Source organism: Perissodus microlepis, chromosome 7, assembly GCF_051167445.1.
Source record: "Perissodus microlepis isolate ML-2025 ecotype Zambia chromosome 7, ASM5116744v1, whole genome shotgun sequence".
NCBI lineage: Eukaryota > Metazoa > Chordata > Actinopteri > Cichliformes > Cichlidae > Perissodus > Perissodus microlepis.
Genome location: NC_140467.1, coordinates 10,257,528 through 10,277,210, shown reverse-complemented (window position 1 = coordinate 10,277,210; position 19,683 = coordinate 10,257,528). Strand labels below are relative to the sequence as shown.

The 19,683-nt window shown below is 41.6% G+C and overlaps 2 protein-coding genes across 4 annotated transcripts in view; both read left to right on the top strand.

The window, feature by feature from the left end:
* The window catches only part of otogl (otogelin-like), a 28,194-nt gene extending 14,296 nt beyond the window's left edge, over positions 1 to 13,898 (top strand). Inside the window, exons 31-57 of the mRNA XM_084933335.1 lie at positions 181 to 207; positions 306 to 485; positions 576 to 854; positions 1,632 to 1,749; positions 1,839 to 1,918; positions 2,615 to 3,489; positions 4,614 to 4,791; positions 4,880 to 5,022; positions 5,106 to 5,129; positions 5,234 to 5,326; positions 5,415 to 5,604; positions 5,892 to 6,109; positions 7,290 to 7,431; positions 7,519 to 7,704; positions 7,797 to 8,009; positions 8,883 to 8,987; positions 9,082 to 9,189; positions 9,289 to 9,390; positions 9,481 to 9,585; positions 9,775 to 9,815; positions 9,926 to 9,989; positions 10,164 to 10,342; positions 10,947 to 11,051; positions 11,129 to 11,248; positions 11,382 to 11,427; positions 12,988 to 13,067; positions 13,188 to 13,898. Of these exons, the coding sequence (XP_084789461.1) occupies positions 181 to 207; positions 306 to 485; positions 576 to 854; positions 1,632 to 1,749; positions 1,839 to 1,918; positions 2,615 to 3,489; positions 4,614 to 4,791; positions 4,880 to 5,022; positions 5,106 to 5,129; positions 5,234 to 5,326; positions 5,415 to 5,604; positions 5,892 to 6,109; positions 7,290 to 7,431; positions 7,519 to 7,704; positions 7,797 to 8,009; positions 8,883 to 8,987; positions 9,082 to 9,189; positions 9,289 to 9,390; positions 9,481 to 9,585; positions 9,775 to 9,815; positions 9,926 to 9,989; positions 10,164 to 10,342; positions 10,947 to 11,051; positions 11,129 to 11,248; positions 11,382 to 11,427; positions 12,988 to 13,067; positions 13,188 to 13,388 (4,202 nt within the window). The 3' untranslated portion in view covers positions 13,389 to 13,898. The remainder of the gene's footprint in view (positions 1 to 180; positions 208 to 305; positions 486 to 575; positions 855 to 1,631; positions 1,750 to 1,838; positions 1,919 to 2,614; positions 3,490 to 4,613; positions 4,792 to 4,879; positions 5,023 to 5,105; positions 5,130 to 5,233; positions 5,327 to 5,414; positions 5,605 to 5,891; positions 6,110 to 7,289; positions 7,432 to 7,518; positions 7,705 to 7,796; positions 8,010 to 8,882; positions 8,988 to 9,081; positions 9,190 to 9,288; positions 9,391 to 9,480; positions 9,586 to 9,774; positions 9,816 to 9,925; positions 9,990 to 10,163; positions 10,343 to 10,946; positions 11,052 to 11,128; positions 11,249 to 11,381; positions 11,428 to 12,987; positions 13,068 to 13,187) is intronic.
* Positions 13,899 to 14,579: 681 nt separating this feature from the next.
* Positions 14,580 to 19,683, top strand: part of ptprq (protein tyrosine phosphatase receptor type Q) — a 48,015-nt gene continuing 42,911 nt past the window's right edge. For all 3 annotated transcript variants that reach the window (XM_084933321.1, XM_084933320.1, XM_084933322.1), the window contains exons 1-10: positions 14,580 to 15,036; positions 15,203 to 15,322; positions 15,427 to 15,571; positions 15,667 to 15,951; positions 16,065 to 16,282; positions 16,900 to 17,080; positions 17,300 to 17,674; positions 17,763 to 18,065; positions 18,778 to 19,074; positions 19,182 to 19,481. In XM_084933321.1, coding sequence (XP_084789447.1) covers positions 14,992 to 15,036; positions 15,203 to 15,322; positions 15,427 to 15,571; positions 15,667 to 15,951; positions 16,065 to 16,282; positions 16,900 to 17,080; positions 17,300 to 17,674; positions 17,763 to 18,065; positions 18,778 to 19,074; positions 19,182 to 19,481 — 2,269 coding nt within the window. In that variant the 5' untranslated portion in view covers positions 14,580 to 14,991. The remainder of the gene's footprint in view (positions 15,037 to 15,202; positions 15,323 to 15,426; positions 15,572 to 15,666; positions 15,952 to 16,064; positions 16,283 to 16,899; positions 17,081 to 17,299; positions 17,675 to 17,762; positions 18,066 to 18,777; positions 19,075 to 19,181; positions 19,482 to 19,683) is intronic.

The following is a 19,683-nucleotide window of genomic DNA, read 5'->3' as shown; positions in this document are numbered from 1 at the left end:
ACAGACAGACAAATACAATACAGGCTTCTGCTGTGTGGGTCAGGGACGTGACCTTTGCTTACCTCTTTGACCCATTTTCTGTAGTCACTCTTTGCATCAGTCAATATTTTGCCATTTTTCACAAGATTAAATAATTCTTCTGTTGTATCTTACATTTTACTCTTCTGGACTGTCTTTCAGCCTATGATTGCGAGTACTACAATCAAGGTATTTTTAACTGAGAATCTTCTACCAGATTTGTAAACCTTACTCTTATTCCCTGCCATCTTATCATTCATTTCCTCTTTCGCTCTCTCACATCACAGAGCTAGGCGATGGCCCATTTTCCTTGGTGAGTGCAGTCTATAAAGACACCATGTTTGGAGTGAATCGTACCAGCAGCTCTGTTTTTCCCCTGGTAAGAGAAAGACCAGGGCAGTTGCCTGCCCCAGGTCTACTGTTCAACTTCATGATCACAGCAGGATTGCAGAAGGACAGAACATCACGTGAGCATCTGCATTATTATTATTATTATACATTGATATGTGTTTATTTTCTGCATAAATTACGTTGATTATGATTACGACTATTTGTAGGTGTTCCCATGGTGTCGCTGGAGTCTGCAGAGAGACCCAACTACTTCCTTGTTGTGTCAGGGCGCAGCCGTCTGCAGTTGGAGCAGTGGAGTCGAGGGGTGGAGTTCAGTCGTAGAGCAACCTTTATCCAGCACCAGGGGCTGATTCTCCCAGGTCACACCTCATTTGAGCTTGTGGCCCAGCCCGGAGTTTTTTTGACACTCACACGCACTGCTGCACGAGCCCAGAGATACGACACCTCACAGGGCTTCAAAGCCAGCAGCAGCTTCACACTGGAGGGTCAGAAACACACGCATATATACAGTGGCCCCAAAAACATATCAGAATGACCCAGTTATTTTTTTTATAAAATGTTAGATAAACTAGTATTTAAACCATGAAATGCATTTAGGACAATTTAACGGGAAGGTTTCTATTAAAAGAAATAAATAAATCACAAGGAGGGAGAAAGCATGAACACAGTGCTCTAAATGGCAAGCTGGACAGGTTCTGATTGTTAAACTTAGTGGACCATGCCCATTCCTAATGTGATGAGCTAAACTCCACCATTGGTTGCATTGCTAGAGGCATATGTTTGAACTGATGAGCAACTGACTTAATAAATTAGTTACATTTCAAAATCACCTTGAAACTTGTTGGTTGAACATCAATTAAAATGTGAAGAAAAATTCAAGCATCATTTGCTTGCACACAGGAACACTTTGAATATATATTGTTAAACTTCAGTGAGAAGAGAAGCAGACACAGGAACACCAGCTGCAGATTGGTCTACATGGCTCTGTGCAAAATCAAATCAGAAACAGGTGATAAAAAGCAGCAAGGACAACTCAGCTTAAATATTATCTTATGAATAGAAACCATTCATAAGCTAAAAATCAAGACAGCTGTACCTGAACTTGCCTGAGCCCGTAGTGTGATGTAAATCCATATTTTCCGTATGAATTTAGCTCTTTTTACTTGTCCAAATAATTTTTTGGAGCCACTGTATACCTTTTATAGATGCATGCTGGACATACAAATGCTAACTAATAAGGTATGTTTCCTCTCTTCTTGCAGAGAGCACTTTTGTAATACCTTACCGTATGATGTGTGAGTGGCGCTACCAGTCCTGTGCAAGTCCTTGTGTCCCCACGTGCAGTGACCCAGATGCTACACGCTGCCAGTTTCTTCCTCCGTAAGAGGCTTGGCTAATTAAAAAGCAATAATAAAATCAGCATAATGTGTGCTCGACGCAAGTATTGAAGTAGTTTGTGTATTTTACAGTGTAGAAGGTTGCTTTCCACGATGTCCAAAGAACATGGTCCTTGATGAAGTCACTAGAAGATGTGTCTACACAGAGGACTGTGAGTATAGCCATTTTTATTTTAAGTTGCTGTAAAAAAAAGAAAAAAGATATGGTTTTCTCATACACCAAAAAATAAACTTAGTACAAAAAGCAAGGAGATTTATGTTTGGTAAGTTATTGCTTAGCTGTAACAACACTTATAAAAAATCTTATATTTTGGAAAGCCTTTTTATTTCTCTTAATTGTAAGGAAAATACATTTGTGAGTTGAGCAGCAGCATGGACCGTACTACAGCTGTCAGTTGGTGTCTACTGCAAGCATGCCATGTTTGACTGATCAGGATTGGTCCCATGCCATAAGACAACAACCAAGCTGCAGCATTACTTGGCTGTATATGGTTCTTCCACATGCTACTGAAAAAATGGTTAAATTGCCAATATGTCTTATTACTTCACACTTCAAACACCCAATCAAATAAACCACACCAAAGTTTTTTAACCCACATACTCAACACTGCTACTCAACTCAAAAATGCATTTTGTGGCACCATTTAAGTGGAAATAAACAAGCAATTCAACAGTGTAAGGTTTATTGCCAAGAAGCAGGATTATGACAAAGAAATAATCAATCAGACATAAATGTCCTTACTTTTTTGCCAAGTTTATATTTTTTCTTGGTTTGCTCTGTATATGACGATGGTTTTAATCATTTTCAATTGAAAATATTTGCCTGTTATAATAAACGTCTTCTCCAGGTGTGTCTCTTCCCCCAACTCCAACCCCGTTTGCATATGTGACGCGGTCTAACAGGACTACTACAGCACCACTGCCAATACCTACGACTACAACAACAACTTCTACTACCACCACCACCACTACCACCACAAGGCCGACAACAACCACTACAACCACCACCACTACTAGAGCCACCACTACCACCTCCACTACTATCAGGTCCACAACAACCACTGCCACTTCTACCACCACCACTCCTGCTACTACTCCCAGTACAACATTAGCCACTGAGCGTGTCACCACTCTGCTCACCCCAACTGCATCCACGTCTCCATCTGCTACTCCCACCACTATTGTTTCAACTACTCTCACTCCCACAACCCCGACAGAAAGCACCACTCTCAGGACAACTGAAACAACCCCCACTCAAACGCAAACTACTACGGTGACTACAACAGTTACCTCTGCAACGCCTTCCACTGTACCCACTGAAGCCACTACAGCCCCCTCCACTACTTCTCGTCCCTCCCATACCTCACCCTCAATTCCTACCTCCACCACCATTACCACACCATCCACATCCCCGCCTCTTCCAACATCCCCCACCTTACCACCCACTACAGTTGTTACAACTACCTCCACCTCTGCTACTTCTGAACCTGAAACCACTACCAAATCCACAACCACTCCTCAACCTCCTCCAGCAGATACGACTGTCGCCACAGAGGCCACCACTCCAACAGACACTCCAACAACTACAGCACCCCCTCCTACAACCATCGAGCCCACCACTGAGCCTGTAACTACAGAGATAGTCACAAGTCCTGCAACCATTCCTGTAACAGAGGAAACATCAACCACTCACCCTTTCCTTTTGCCCACTATTCCCTGTACAGTAAGTCTTTTGTTTTAGTTTATTATATATGCACAAATATAAACGTGCATGAAAATACCCATCCGTGTTAAACTTTAGAAATCATGGTAGCAATTTAAATGATTACTTAAATCATCATAGATTCCTTACATGATTATTTAGTATGAATAGGCTTTAAAATATAAGCAAAATGCTACGAAGAGTCCAGGTTGCTGTTGACATCTTTAATAGTTCTGTTGTAATCTTGTAGTAAAATAAGTGTCACAGTAAGCATCCACAATACTAGCACTCTAAAACCAGTGAAATTCAGTCGTGTTTTTTTAAATTGATGCTGGTGCTACTGTTCATACCGTTATGTGTCAAAACAAATTATACCTATTATTAAAAATTAAGAAATGCTTTCTAACTCACAATGAGCCTTTCATTTCAGAAAGGCTTGATCGGTCCTCGTGCCATAAAGGCAACATTTCTGCATTATCTGTGCACCAGTCACATATCACACCTATTCTTGTGGCCTTTCACTGACTTCCAGTGAAACTCAGAATCAGCTTTAAATTTCTATTACTAGCATATAAAGCTTTACATGGACAAGTCCCTGCTTATATAGCAGAGCTTCTGGCCTCTCTGATCCTCTAACCAGAGTCTCCTAACTGTCCCTCGCTCTGATTTTAAAACTGGAGGTGATCGTGCTTTTGAGGTTGTTGGGCCCAACTGTGGAACAGTCTTCCTTAGTCGGTCAGGTCGGCTCACTCCATTATTTCTTTTAAATGACTACTGAAAACTCATTTTCATCATTGTTGCTATGCAGAATATCCATTCACTTCTGCCTGGGAGGAAGCCAGAGTACCCGGGGAGAATATGCAAACTCCACACAGAAAGACCCTGGCCTGATGGCGGAATTGAACTCAGGACCTTCTTGCTGTGCGGCAACAGTGCTAACCACCGTGCCACAGTGCTGCCTGCTATGCAGAATAATCCATAGTTAATCTGCATACACATACTGTATTCTAAGCAATAATGGGTTGGGCTGAAAGAAAAAACAGATAAATCATTATGTAGAAATTAAATATGTGTGTTTGATGATGATAATGAAGTTTAAGCCAGCTCAGCTTTTAAAAACAGAACGTGTATATTTGCATCCACAGCCCCCATACTCCTATCGCATTGATGAGTGTGTTGAGCTGATCTGTTTTAATGGAGAGCTGCTGCTTCACAACTCTTCTCTTCACTGTCGCTACAACACCACCCAACCTCAGTGCAGTCTGCTGGGCATGCCTATCCTGGTTAACACAGACCCCTGCTGTCCGCAGTGGCAGTGCCCGTGTAAGTTTAGCTATATGCACTAAAATAACTTGGTATTAAATGGTATGAAAGTTTTCTTTTGCCTTGATAATCTGTTTGGCTTTCACAGGTCGCTGCACTGTAATGTCAGACCTGCGTGTGATCACATTTGATGGTAATAATGTAGCCTTGTACGACAATGGCTCCTACATCTTGGTTAACCTGCCCAGAGAGACTATCATTGGTACTGTGGAGAAATGTCCAACTAGTCAGGTATTATATAAAGTAAATGCAATTAAGTCTAATATACTAAAAAGCAGATGTTAATGGCTTACATTGACGTTTTTTCCTTCCAGAGTGTGAATTCCATCAGACGAACTGTGAGTACAGCTTCAATTCTTCTGTGATATTCCCTGCAGTTAAACTTGCATCAAAGCTGTTGTATTATTATCTCATTATGACTACTCTTTAATGTTTCCTGCAGAGCCCTACAGGTGGAACATCTGGACTTTGTTTTAAGAAGCTGAACATTACTACCTCTTTCTACAGAATTATAATCAACCGACTCGATCGGAAGGTGATTATTTTTACCAGCTTTAATCCCAAGACATATTCAATTTAGCCTACATAAATAATATGGTTGCATTCTTTATATTGGTCTCTAGGTTACAGTAAATTACAGACCTGCTAGACTTCCGTTCTCACGTCAGTCCCTTTATGTGGAAGATACAGGAAGCATGTACCTTATCCACACACCTGGCGGGATCAGTATACAGTGGTATCATAGCACGGGCATTATGGTGCTACAGTATATTGCTCCTAATAATACATCTGTGCCCACTCGAGGCCTGTGTGGTGAGCTGTCATATACATGCACCCATACACACACATACCCACTGGCTTTGACTACATCAGCACCAACATCAGCCTCTTTTATCTAAGTGCCATCTTTAGGCCCTTAAAGGTTTAATGTCTAAACTGCAGCATCACTTTGACTTGAATCATTATGGGATATGACAATTTGAGATGTCGAGAGCTATTTGGTTTAATTAGGCAGACACCATGTCACTTGACATTTTTATTACTCATTCGCTATACACACACACACATACACACACAAACCTGTCTGTCCACTATGCCAGGTTGCTGCGATGGGAACCCAGAAGATGACCTGAAACTGCCCAATGGCACAGTGGTGAGAGAGTTGGGAGACATGATGATCTTCCTACAGGCATGGAGAGTCCACACCACCGATGAGACCGAACACACACGCAGGGTCGGAGACAACTGCACCACTGGCGACTGCTCCACCTGTCTCTCTATGCTTTACCAAAGCGCTTTCACACCATGCCACGGCAAGGTACCCAGCAGTGCTTTCAAAACCTTGATTGTAGTGAATGTGCTAAGTTACTTTGTCATTTGCCTTTTGCATTAAAAACAGTAGCAGGAGAGTAAATGGGGTTGCTGTGGCCCAGGAAGCAGAGCAGGTCATCTACTAATTAGAAAGATGGTTGTTTGATCCCTGGTTGCTCAAGTCAGCATCCCAAAGTGTCTTTTGGCAAGATACTGAACCTCAAGTTGCTTCTGATACGTTCACTGGAGTGTGAAAGCACTTAGACTTAGAAAAAGCTGCTTGTATGAATGGCTGAATGAGACTTCTTGTGCTTTGAATGAGGAGTAGAAAAGTGCTATGTAAGAACCAGTCCATTTAACTAATTTGCTGGTCAAAAGGAAAAGCTAAGGCAATTTTGAAAAAGCTTTGTTATTTCAAGTATTCATCATGCAAAAATACCAAATGTGAGGATATGCCAAGGTGTGTGCTGTGGCAGGCAAAAGGGAAGACACAAATGCAGGACTGGAACATGGAAACACAACTTAAAATGGCAGCTTTATTGCTGGGAAAAACACTCCATTAAATAAACTCATGAAAACCATCCAAAACCCTGAACATGGAAACAAGGAACTGAAAAAACTAGGAAACCGGGAGCACAGAGACCACACACAGCATTGTGAGGGTACGAGTACAACGCAACAACAAACAGAGGAAAACACAGGGCTTAAATACACCAGGGAGTAACGAGGGAATGGAAAACAGGAGGGAAGTACAGCTGGAGCTAATGTGACATAATGAGACAACAGAAACAACGAAGAATACACTGACATAGGACATAGACTGTCAAAGTAAAACAGGAAGCACGAGCCAAAGACGCAGACTACACAGACGTGGAAACATGGCAGACTCTGGAACAGAGGGAACATGAAGAACAGAGACAAAAGTAACAAGACATGGGACACAGGGAAGACATAAAGACAGATAACTAATACTAAACATACAACATACGGAGAACAGAATTAAACCTTCAACAAGAACACAGAGGAGGCACAGAAACAGAACAGAAACCCAAAACTAAGAACTATAAATACAATACAAACAGAAAACCACCATTCAAGGAGTATAAGTTAAACCAAAAACACACGATATGTGGTTTGTTGATTAAAAACCCACTCACCCTTTCATGCCCTGCTTGTGTTTTTTTCAGGTGCCTCCGGAGCAGTTCTGTGACATCATCTGGGCAGGTGACCTTCATTACAAGGATCACCAGTGTGACTTCTTGGCAGCCTATGTGGCAGTCTGCTACACACATCAAGTCTGCATCAACTGGAGACGACACAACTTCTGCCGTAAGAAGACGCAGCATAAAAAATGACATACTCACTCAGATGAACTCATTCATGGTTTTTGTTTTCTCATGCATTGTAATCTTGCAGCACTCCGGTGTCCCCCTGGTAAGGAGTATCAGCCATGTGTGAGCACTTGCACCAGCCGCACTTGTCTAAACAGAGATTACTACGAGGAGACTACCTGTTCCTTCATCAGAGAAGAGTGTGTGTGCCGCAGTGGAACTATCCTGCACCGTGCTGATTCACCTTACTGTGTAACTGAGGACCGTTGCGGTGAGTTATTACTTGCCCTTGTGATGAACACTGCAATGTCTAAGATGCTGCGTAAGTTTGTTATTGTTTTTCTTTGGTTCTGCTGTATCCAGTGTGCACAGATAATGAGGGTAACCCCCGGGCCCCAGGCGAGGTGTGGAATGGCTCTGCTCGGAGCTGCTGTCTCTACAAGTGTATGGAAAATGGCTCTGTGGTGGCTGTGGAACCAGACTGCAGCGCCGTGCCTGCTCCACTGTGTGAGAGAGAGGGAGAGTATGTGCTGGATGTGCTGGAAGAAGGAGCCTGCTGCCCAAAGAAGATCTGTGGTGAGTTGCAAATGTCCCCGTTTATCTTTTATCTTTGATTCATCTTTAGGTTTTACCTTTTTTTTTTTTACTAGTAACTAACTAGTACATGACCATGCTGCAGTATTGTTTTGTCTGGTTGTGCCGTTGGCTAGCAGATATACTTAATCACATTGAGAAAAGTAAAAAACTAGTTGTGGGAGATGTTTTATAAATGATAAAATGGGGCAATATTATCAGTTGCTAGGTGGTTGCTAGGCGTATAATTAAGCTTTTTGTGGATATAAATTAGTTATTATTGTTGATAGGATAGCATGCTTTCATAATACTTTATGCACCTACTGTTGTAGGTGCATAAAGTATTATGAAAGGCTAAAACAGGTACCGGTAAATTTAGCCTAGAGGGTTGCCAGGCAACGAGATGGCATCATAGCATATCATGCATAATTCTCCTTTTGAACCTGTTATTGTTGTTAAATGGAAATTAAATGATGTGTTTAATAAGGTGTTAGAAGTGCAGAAATAAAAAAATAATAATAAACAAATAAAAATGTATCATTTTTATATGACGACATCATAATATCTGATATAAAAAAACAATCCAGAGGCCTAAAATCCACCTCTGAGCCAAATCTGGTTGCTCAACTTCATATGTTTTACGAGGACTTTGTGGACAAAGGAACAAACAAACACATAGACAGAGATTTTGCATATTATTATTTGCATTTTTTGACATTGATGGTGTTTCACCAGTTGTTTAGCTTAATAAAAGTGTGTCCTCAAATAGTTCGCAAAGTATACCACCATAATTTACACCAATTTCAGAGACCAAAAATCATTTTCATCAGTATAAAGTAATACCCATTAAATGAGCTATCCTTCACTACTTGTTAGACTGCAACATGACCATCTGTGACAGTGAAGCTCCACCTTGTGATAATGGGAACAGGCTAGTGATCGGTTACAGCGCTCTTTCCTGCTGTCCAGAGTACCGCTGTGGTAAGAACAAACTTTCATCATTACGTTTTATAAACTTTCTGTCAGATATAACATTTGGATGAAACTGTTTCATTCACTAAATGGTCTTCCTCAGAGTGTGACCCCATGGCGTGCCCTCCTGTGTCTACCCCAGAGTGCAGGGAAGATCAGTTTCTAGTCGAGGTCAGGGGGCAAAAGTCCTGCTGCTACTCTTACCTGTGTGGTGAGTTTAAATTGCTATGTACAGGCCTGCCTGGTTTGAGGTCCCTTTAATTACAGCAGTAAATCTGTGAATTTTCTTGTTTGTTTTCTCTCTGAGCAGTGTGTGAGTCATGTATCGAGCCCATTCCAACTTGCTCAAACGGAGAAATTCTGGCTGTGGATCTGAACACCACCAGCAGCTGCTGTCCACAGTACCACTGTGGTAAACTACATGAGCAGGCTGATGTGTGTGTGTGTGTATGTTTTTGTCTGACTTTCGAGTAATATTCATATTTTGTTCCTTTTATTGCAGTCTGTGATGTCAATCTGTGCCCTGAATCATCTGTGAGCTGTGCACCTGGTCTCTCTCTTGTCCAAACTGCCATTCCCGGGCATTGCTGCCCCCAGCATCACTGTGGTACACAGTCGACAACACACACATATTCATTCACATGCACACCCGCGTATGCACACTCATCCAAATAATTACTTGTCAATTCACTGCTGTGTTGATGACTGCAGTAAACTCAGAAGTTGCTAAGCCTGTCATGCCCTTTGCGTAAACCTCACACTACCTTCCTCTTCAACTTTTTTCTTTCACGTCCAGAATGCCAATGTGAGGACAGTTCTTTCCCCATCTGTCAGGTGGTAAGTCAGCAAAAAGCTGAATCAGAAGTCACTGTCTAATCAGGTTTTTCTGCAAGGAAGAGGAAAAAGTGAGCAAATTCAGTTAAGTCAGCAATCTGTTTTTCTCTCAGGGGGAGGTGCTGATGGAGGTTCCAGACAGCAACACCAACTGTGGCTGTCCTCAGCGTACATGCCGTATGTGTAACGTGACTGAAAGCACACAGACACCTGATAATAGTGTGACAACAGAGTCTCTGCAGAAATCCTTTCTGTTTAATACTACTTTATTTCCAAAATGCTCAGCAGCTTTAATAGTTATCTTTTTGCATGCGGCGTAATCTTTTCTTCTATGTTTGTGTGTGTGTGCAGAGAAGGCAGAGGTGTGTCTTTTCCAAGGGGTGACAGTGCTGGGCCCAGGCCAGTCTCTGGTTCAGTACTTTGAGGGAGAACTGTGCTACACCGTCCAGTGCCTGCATCATAAAGATCCAGACTCGGGTTATTATGCCATGGAAATCACCTCTGTCAACTGCTCCCAAAAATGTGGACCAGTATGTATCCAATGGAGCTTTAATCTCAGGTTTGACTGGTCACTTGATTGGTCAATATTCTCTTATCCAATCAATCGTTGATCAGACAATTTCCTGTGTTAGTTTCATAAGGAGAAAAGCACTACATGAAAAGCCTGTAAGTATTGATTTGACAGTGGTAGTAACAGACTATCTGTGAAAAATAGCCCCTTATTCTCTCAGCTGGGAACTCACTGAAACCAGAAGTTAATTGCTACCATAATTAACCTTTACATTTACTGAACTTTTACTAAGAGTCAGCTCCAAAGTAATTAATAGCATCTCAAATATGTGTGGCCTAATAGAGTTAAAAGAGATGGCAAAAAAAGTTATGTGAACTTTTCAGCAGTTTGCATATCACAGCTGTATTATATTTGAGTTAGGCTTTCCTTTCCCTCCCAATCTCCAACTTATAGTTTGGTTGAAGAGAAGATTACCAAGATTTTCATTTGACTACTGTCTCTGTATTCAGTGTATTTAAATGTGAGTAAAATCCTGAAGTTTTATCTCAACTGAGGCATTTGCGCCACATCTCATCCTGTTATATTCTTTTTTCTGTTGGTTCTCCTTTCCTTTAACTTTTCAGCATCAGGTGTATGTACCGTCTACAGACCCTCAGGTGTGCTGTGGTTCCTGTAAAAATATCTCCTGTACTTTCACTAACGAAAACGGGACAACGGAGCTTTTCACTGTAAGAATGAACAGATCCACATCCAAGTGCAATTAAAGCAAAATCTTTAACAGTGCTAATTCTGACTGTGTGTGCAGGCAGGGAGTTCCTGGGTGGAGAACTGCACACGTTACGACTGCATGGAAACTGCAGTGGGAGCGGTGATACTTGCCTCTGGGGTGGTTTGCCCACCTTTCAATGATACAGAATGTATTCAGGTTAGGACCGCTACTTATAATCTATATCTAAGTATGAGTTTAATGATGCCTCATTTTTTATCTAAAACTGCTCAGTTTAATATTTTTTCTTATATATTAAACTTTTAGTATTTCTTTCCTATCTTCTTTGCAGAATGGCGGTGTTGTTCAGAGCTATGTGGATGGCTGTTGCAGGACATGTGAGTCTTTAAATTTATTCAGGGCTTCTGGTGTCGCTTTGAGCAGTCAATTAGAGGGGTGAGCGCCTTGTTGCTTGGCAGTGGATGGGCTTATTGGCTGAGTGGTTGGGGGTGTGGCCTTTTGTAGACGGTGAACATAAAGCCTGTTGGCCTATGAGTACATTTCACAGTCCCTTGCTTTCCCTGGTGTCCCCAAAACCTTCTGTTGACATATTTAAGAGCTACCACAGCATAAACTGAAGAAATACTTGCTGAAAACCTCAAGTAATTAACTAACCAATACATTCAAAGGGATATACTACACTACACTCACAACCTCCTGAAACTGTACTTTAAGGGTGAACATAACTGAACTACTTGATGTTTGGAAAAACGTTTGAGTTAAAGTATCTTCTGAGCTACGTGGATGAAATTTGTAATAAACATACAGTGGTGAGATTTCCTCTCTCTTTGGATTCAGCGTTGCAGCCTTGCCCGCTTGCCTGCTTAAGCAGTTGTTCTTGCTGTTTGGCCAGTTGAGGTGTTCACAGTGAGCGTTTTACCGCTGAAGATGTGAGATGGTGCAGGGGTTAGCATTCGCCCTGCTGAGCTTTGTAGTACATCAAATGACTGCGTTCCTTGGCTGGCTGCCTGGAGTGATCCAAAAAAGATGCGACATCCATGTGCATGCCGGCCGCAATGATTCCATCCGCTGTGTGTTTGTGTGTGACATTAAACTGTGCTTTCTGAACAAAACATAACCTTGTGTTCTCCTGACGTTCTTTGAACCGGACGGCTGCGGTGCCAACGATGTTTCCAGGTTCTGGAGTGGGTGTTTTACCATTTACCGTTAATCCTGTAACGCCTACTGGTAGTACAAACTGTGACACAGGTACCACCATCTTGCACTATTCCGACTTCTTTGGCATCCTTGCTCTCAGTGACTCATTCCCTTGTGTTTTAAAATTCTGAATGTGTACGGTGTAAATGGTTTTTTTTTTTAATGTCTTTTTCAGTGTCTGTGTGTCTTATCTTTTCATTTCCTCTCCTTAAAACACAATATAACCTGCAAAGCATTTTAGGTTATTTGTAACAGAAAGGCCTTAATAAAATAAAAATTGCACTTCTTGTGAAATAATATAAGCTTCAGTAATGCACACACAAATGTTTAGAAGAAGCACTTCTGTTTTTTTATGAATTTCAGGCCCACACAGAATTCTTTGAAACTTTGATTGGTTTAAAAGTAAGGTTAAATTTAGGTCAGTAGCCATTCAGTGGAACTGTGCTGGGGGACCTGTGTCCCACACCCCCACCCATCACCCAGCTGTCAAACAAAGTAAGCGCCTACTGCTCAGCAACAAAGAGCCAAAGTGAATAGGCATTTCAGTGTGTATGTGAAGTCTCTGTAGTGTAATGATTAAAGTGCATTTGAAAGTGAGCATATTATCATTACTGTGTGCATTCACATCAGTTTTGTATATATAGGCTTCTCTAAAAATATCTGGTGTGTTAAGGATCTATGATTACTCTGAGGATCCTGTATTTCTTCCTGAGTGTTAGTCTGTGTGAAAATCTCTGCAGGTAAAGAGGACGGCAAGACATGTAAGCGGGTGGCCATCCGGACTACCATTAGAAAAGATGATTGCAGGAGCAATGCACCGGTGAGAGAGAAAAGAGACATTCACTTGTGAAAATGAGGAGTCTGTGAAAGCAGAATTTTAAACACATTTAGTAATTGTGGTTGTGTTTTGTTTAGTAAATATATGTTTTTCATTTGGCAGGTTACAGTATATTCCTGCGATGGGAAATGTCCATCAGCCACCATATTCAACTTTAACATCAACAGTCACGCGAGATTCTGTAAATGCTGCCGTGAGAGTGGACTGCAAACCCGCTCCGTCGCACTCTACTGCTCTCGCAATGCCACAGTCGTGGAGTACAACTTCCAAGAGCCTCTGGACTGTTCGTGCCAGTGGAACTAAAAACAGCTGAATGAGAGCAAGACAAGTGAAGAGAATGTCTAAACAACAGGGTGGGGTAGGGGGATATCTGAATATTGTTTTACTAATGGACAAACATGAAAACCAGCCATGTCTTTTTTTTTGTTGTCGTTGTCTTAATACACTTTACAACACTGACTTTGAGTCATAGTTGTAACTAAAAGATATGAGAATAACCGATTTAAGAGGCGGATTGTTTTCCAGATAGTTTTCTCGCACTTTAGCCTTATTTTCTGTAAGTCCTGCAGTGCCATCCCATTCAGCTTCTAGTGCTTTCAGCTGATGGTACCCTAAGCTTTTTATCCTACAGTATATGAACACGTTGTTGCGTTTTTAAATAGCTGTTGTGTTTAAACACTGTATATGAATTTTGGTTTGTCTTATAAGATTCATTTAGCCTTTATGCTTTGTTGTCTTAGAAAAGTTGAATTTCTTTCTCAAATGTAATTTTGCCTTCCTTTTAGTTTTTACAGTAGTTTAATAAAAGATTTAACAGTGCTGTTGTCTAAAACTGTGTCCTCATGACCTGCAATGTTTTTATACTCCCTTCCACTTTCTCTTTCATTAAACCTTTATTACACACATACTCATCCTGGTTCAGCATTAATAGTGCTGACACATATTTATGTCTCACTTCTCAGAGGTTATTGCTGAGTGGGAGTCACCTCTTGACAACAGAAGCCCTTAGTAAAGTCAGCTCTTTGCCTGTCAATCATTTCTCCCTTTCACATTCCTGTCATTCCACATGGGCCAGCGCTCCCACCACACCCCACCTCAGAGCCAAACCATTCTTACCACTGCAATGCTCGGAGCAATTTGCAGCACATGCTTATTTTAGAGGTTAAATAAAGTCGTGAAAACAGTCATGAACTGTCTGCTCTAACCGAGTGGTTGACCGTTACTCTAGAGGTGTGAAGCATGGCGGGCGGCTTTGCCCAGTGAGGACATCTCAATTGCTCATAAAATCCCACCACATCTTTTCCCCTCAGTATGCCCCTCATGTCCATTTCCCTACTTATCCCCCTCCTCAGGAGCCCAGCACTGGAGTGGCCGTGTGCCCATGGTTGTCATGGTAAAGTGCGCTTATCCCGACAAAGAGGCAGAACAAATTGGGTTGAACTAATACACACGCAATCTCTCTCTCCTCCAACAAACCCAGGAAGACTGCGTCCTTCTTCACTTGAGGCTTGCTTCTCGAGGGAACTTTGGCTTCGAGTGCGCGCTAAATTCAAAGTCTTGGCTCTGCGTAAATGTGAAGTAAAACTAAGAGACTCCCCCCAGGCATTAACACGTCGAGGCAGCTGTAACTGAACTAAGTAAAACCTGAAAGGTTTCACGAAAAAAATGAAAAAGTTTCAACCCGTTCACTTTTCTTGTTCTTCAGTTTTACGTCAGCGACCAAAATAGTTTGGGACTTTCCACAACTGATGTTTACGCACAGCTGGCTTGGATTTTCTTTTTGTGCGACCAATGGCTGACGAGAGGAAGGATCTGTTGTGTCTGGGCGTGGAAGTGACTGCATGTACCCATGTGGATCAGTGACACTCCTGGAAGGTGTGCTAAATGAGATGGATTGAGATTCCCAATGGGTCAAACACAGCGCCTGTGGCTACTAGCAAGTTTATGTCAGGTAAGGTAACCCTGCACGTAGCAGTTATCTGTAAAGAAGTTAAAACTGCATTCTGGGTCTTTTAGGTTCAGTTATTTTCCTGTATCAGTAAGATTTAAATATTACATAGCGATTTGGGGCGCATTCAATTATTCAGCAGACATTTAATCCCTTTCTCTTTCCACAGGTGGTCTTGCTAACCTGTGAAAAACATTCAAACACTGTTGAGGTTGAAGTTCTTTTTCAGCCCTTTAGTCAAGATCCAGACAGCTACAGGGTCACCTGCAGACCTGCAAGTAACCATCTGGTAAAAACATTAGTAATGGTGAAAAAAAGCTGTGAAATTCTTATTAAGTTTTGTTCGTTTTTATAAAGTTTACTCTGTTCTCACTTTCTGTCACATCTTTGCAGGTATATGTGAAGAGCTTCAATAACTCAGCATGCTCCCATCACTGCAGGATATTATTGAGAATGGTTGAGGATCAGAAGGGGTATAACATCACGCTGAGAGCCAGCAGGAGTGATGCGGTGCACGAGACAAAGACCTTTCACTTCCGTGAGTGTCTGTGAAGTCTGAATCCAAACACCACATGTTGTATTTCTATCATGTTTAATAACGTTAACACCTCATCCCTTTTTGTGTCTCAACAGTTCCAGTGTCCACGTCCTCCTTTAATGTATACAGCACAACCACCACCGCCCTTCTGACATGGAAACTTCACAGGCTGCAGACCCTGTCCTCCATAAGCCTGTACAACACACACACAGAAACTGTCGTGCACATCTTCAACATAAACTCTTCAGAAGTAAAATCCCAGTATACAATGAAAGGTTTGCAGCCGGGCACACGCTTCAAGGCCAAAGTCACAGTGACTACATACCTCAAACAGTTTAATATGACCTTGAAGCAGAGACTCAGAATTCGTCTGGAAACAGGTATTGTGAACATTAGTAATCCTGTGATCGCATGACCACAGCTCAATTATTAACCTTTAAGTGACTGCAGTCAGGAATTTGTACTGTAAGCTGATTGTAATATGTTTCTCCAGCTCAGTGCCCACCTGGCTGGATTGCCATTGGGGGAAGCTGCTACATTGTGAGAAGAACAGGGTTGACCTGGAGTGATGCACTGCACAGATGTTCAGACCTTGCAGCAGGAAGTCATCTGGCTAACCTGAAGAGCCTGGAAGATCTGGTTTTTATATCTTCTTACCTCCTGTCCCAGAACAACTTGCTGCTGCTATGGACGGGACTTAATGACCAGCAGGTATGCACGAACATATTTTAAATCACTTTAATTCTGAAAAGCAGCATTTATAATGACTTTAATTTTTCATTTTTGTCATGAATAACTGAGCACTTAGTACTTTAGAGAGGATTTTCTAAAAACAAAAGAACAACATTTTGATTAAAAATACTGAAAAACATGCACTTAAATATCCTCCAGGGTTAGGTGGTTGTGGAACGTGTGCTGCATGACATTATATTTAAACTTTTTTTTCTGCATAAATACAATTTCCTTGCAGAAAAGTTTTTCGCACTTGAAATCAAACACAAACCTTGTGAGGAAAAAAACTGGTTTTGCATTTAGGTAATTATGAATATGTTTTTATGACAAAAAGCAAAATATGCTTAACAAGGGAGGTCCAAACTGTTCAAAAATATTCCTGGTAGGATTTTTCTAAAGTTTTGTTAAAATAATTTAGTTAGAAAAACTCTGCAAGCCATCGCTGAAGTGCTGGATATCGCAAGGGGAGGTTTTTCACAAAATGTTGTTCACTTTGACAATGCTTCACCGCAGCACTTAACCTTCAGAGGGAAAGTTTGTTTTTCATACTTAAATGCCATTCGACTCGTGATGTCTGCCTCTTTCTTGCCCTACAGGAAGAGGGCCGACCTCTCTGGTCTGATGGCTCATCATATAACCGAACAAACACTATGAAGACTCTGCTACCAGCCAACCAGGCGGACTGCTTCGCTTTCCAGAGGAATGCCACGGGGCCGGGATTCTTTCTCACTCCATTCTTCTGTAACATCCCCTTACCCTTTATCTGCCAATATCAAAGTAAATAACTTGTGCACGAGCTGTTTATTAGCCAGAATATAATATTTAACAGTAGTTGTAATGCATAAGTCATATGCAAAATATAATTTGGGAGTATCACCACATTTCATTTGTGATATTGCACAGCACTTACAGATTCAAACCATGCAATTTGTGAGCACTTCTGCCACTTATTTTTCTTTTCAGGGTGCTAAGATATTGCTTTTTCCTCCTTTACAGCACTTTTAGTTCCTGCCTCATTCTCATTTGACCTGGTTCAGGTGACAGAGGACCTGGTAGAGCTTCGTTGGAGTGATCTCTCACTCTGTAACTCACCTGCTCTTTCATCATTTGAGGTATTGCTGCAGTACCAAGAGGAAGAATACGGAGAGTGGGATCCAAGTGAAGAAGATAGGCAAAGGAAGCAAGAGGACCAAATGGCCACAAAGAACCAGAGCACGCCTAAAAAAATTGTAAGGGTCCCCATTTCGATCTCTTCTAGAGGCGTAACTTTAGCAGGTTTATCTCCAGGAAGCATCTACTCCTTCACCCTTCAAGCGTCTCACCCTCCTGGCTTCGCTTGGAGCTTGGGACAAACACAAATTGCATATACTAGTGAGTGTATTGATAACCACTTACACAATTCAAAGGACATTATATTAATAGAGGCTGACTTTTAATATTTACACTGCCTTTCTTACAGGACCTCATCCTGCTCAAAATATCACTGTTGGTCCCATTACAGCCAGTCACATTAGCGTTCATTGGATGCTGCCAGATGCGTCATTTGTGGCTGGTTGGACTTTTGTTGTACGATATGAAGACATGTCTTTGAAACAGGATGGTGTAGTTGGCATGGCAAACATCTCCAGGTCATCTGGGTTGAGGTCCTATACTGCAGTAATTGGAGGGCTGGAATCTCACAGGAAATACAGGATTGAAGTATACACAGTTACCGAGCATGGGATAGGGAGCTGTGGACAGGCAACTCTAACTGTAAAAACTGGTAAGCATGTAAATGTTAGATTCATGAACTATTTCTAAAAGCTTGTTGTCCAGTAAGTACTGTCTGGTGCTATGCTCTACCTATTTTTAAATTATATTCTAGGAATTATCTTGTACTTTTTAACAATCACATGGCTTATTTGAAATCGCTGCAAATACTGACAAGATAAGGTAAATGCAAATGGAAACTTTACAGAAAATTGAAGTTATTCTACACATTAGTTGCTCATGTAAGCAACCTTTAAGTCTGTCCAGTGTACTTAAGCATTGCTGTGAAGTGGAAGACAGTATTGTGATGCCAGTGTGATTCATTTCACCAGCGTAAAAGGCGCAAAGTGTCACAAGTGAAGATGGCATGAACGCAGACTATTGCCTTCTTAAAATATGCATCTTATTAAGCAGCTAAATAGCTTCACATCCAAGTGGGCTAGTTTCAGTTTGATTTTTAGTGCCATTCCAATGTTACTTGAGAGGTTATTAATTTTTTGCATGTGTTTACATCTACTCATCAGTATTCACTGATGATCCTGTTGGCAAATATGATTTCATAGATGTGTTTCTGACTGCTTTGCAATGCTCGCCTAAATAATATGGGCAGTATAGATTTTTTTTCAGTACAATATTAAATGAAATGGTTATGTGCAGGTATGCATAAGTAATCATGTAGCTTTTTAACCTCTGACTTTCAAATAATGCTGGTTTGTACTTCTTAGCGGTGAAGGCTCTCAGTGGTCTGGTAGTGATAAGCACTAGGAGCAGAAATCTGACTGTCTGTGGCACCCATCCACCCAGCGATCCTCCAGACGGTTACTTTATCACATCCCAACCTCTTGACAATCCTACTGCTCCTTTGTTGTGGCTAAACCACTCCAGCGCAGATGGACACTTGATAAATGGATCCATGTGTTTTAATTTGGGCACATTTACTCCTGGTCAGACGTATGAAGTTGGAGTTGTTGCTCTGAAGGGAAATGACAGGAGCAAGAGGTCTAGCGTCATACACACCACAGGTAAGAGAAATAATAAAAGTGTCCAAATAGATGTATTGCAATTTTTTATTATCTAAGATACTCCACTATCTGTCTTTGACTCTTTTTGTTTGTCTTTGTGTGTATAGCTCCTATGCCAGTGCAGGTAGCAGTGCCTGTCTCGGTGGGTACAAACTATGCACAACTGTACATCCAGCATCCACAACTGGGTGTGATGGATGGCGTAAAAGTGTGTGCGTGTCCTGGAGACTGGGATACTGTTTGCAAGGGTTTGGGCAACTATCTGTGTGACTGGTACTCCCTCACTGCTCACGTTCATCTCATAAACCTCAGCAACCTCAGTCCGGGGTCACCGTACCAGCTCAGAGTGCACAGCACGAGCCGAGAGCAGTTGGGACCACCATACTACAGCCACCTCTTTAGAACAAGTGAGTTACCTCTGTCACTACCAGCACATACAAATGCATGCACTATTCAGAATGCGCGTAACAGCTGCACTTAAACTGCTCCTACCTGAGAGGTGTCAACACAAACACAGAGATTTAAGGCCACTTTAATTAAGATAGCTTAGTGCAACCCTTGACTGCAGTGGAGCTGATCATATCATCCTATTTCACATAACTAAGATAG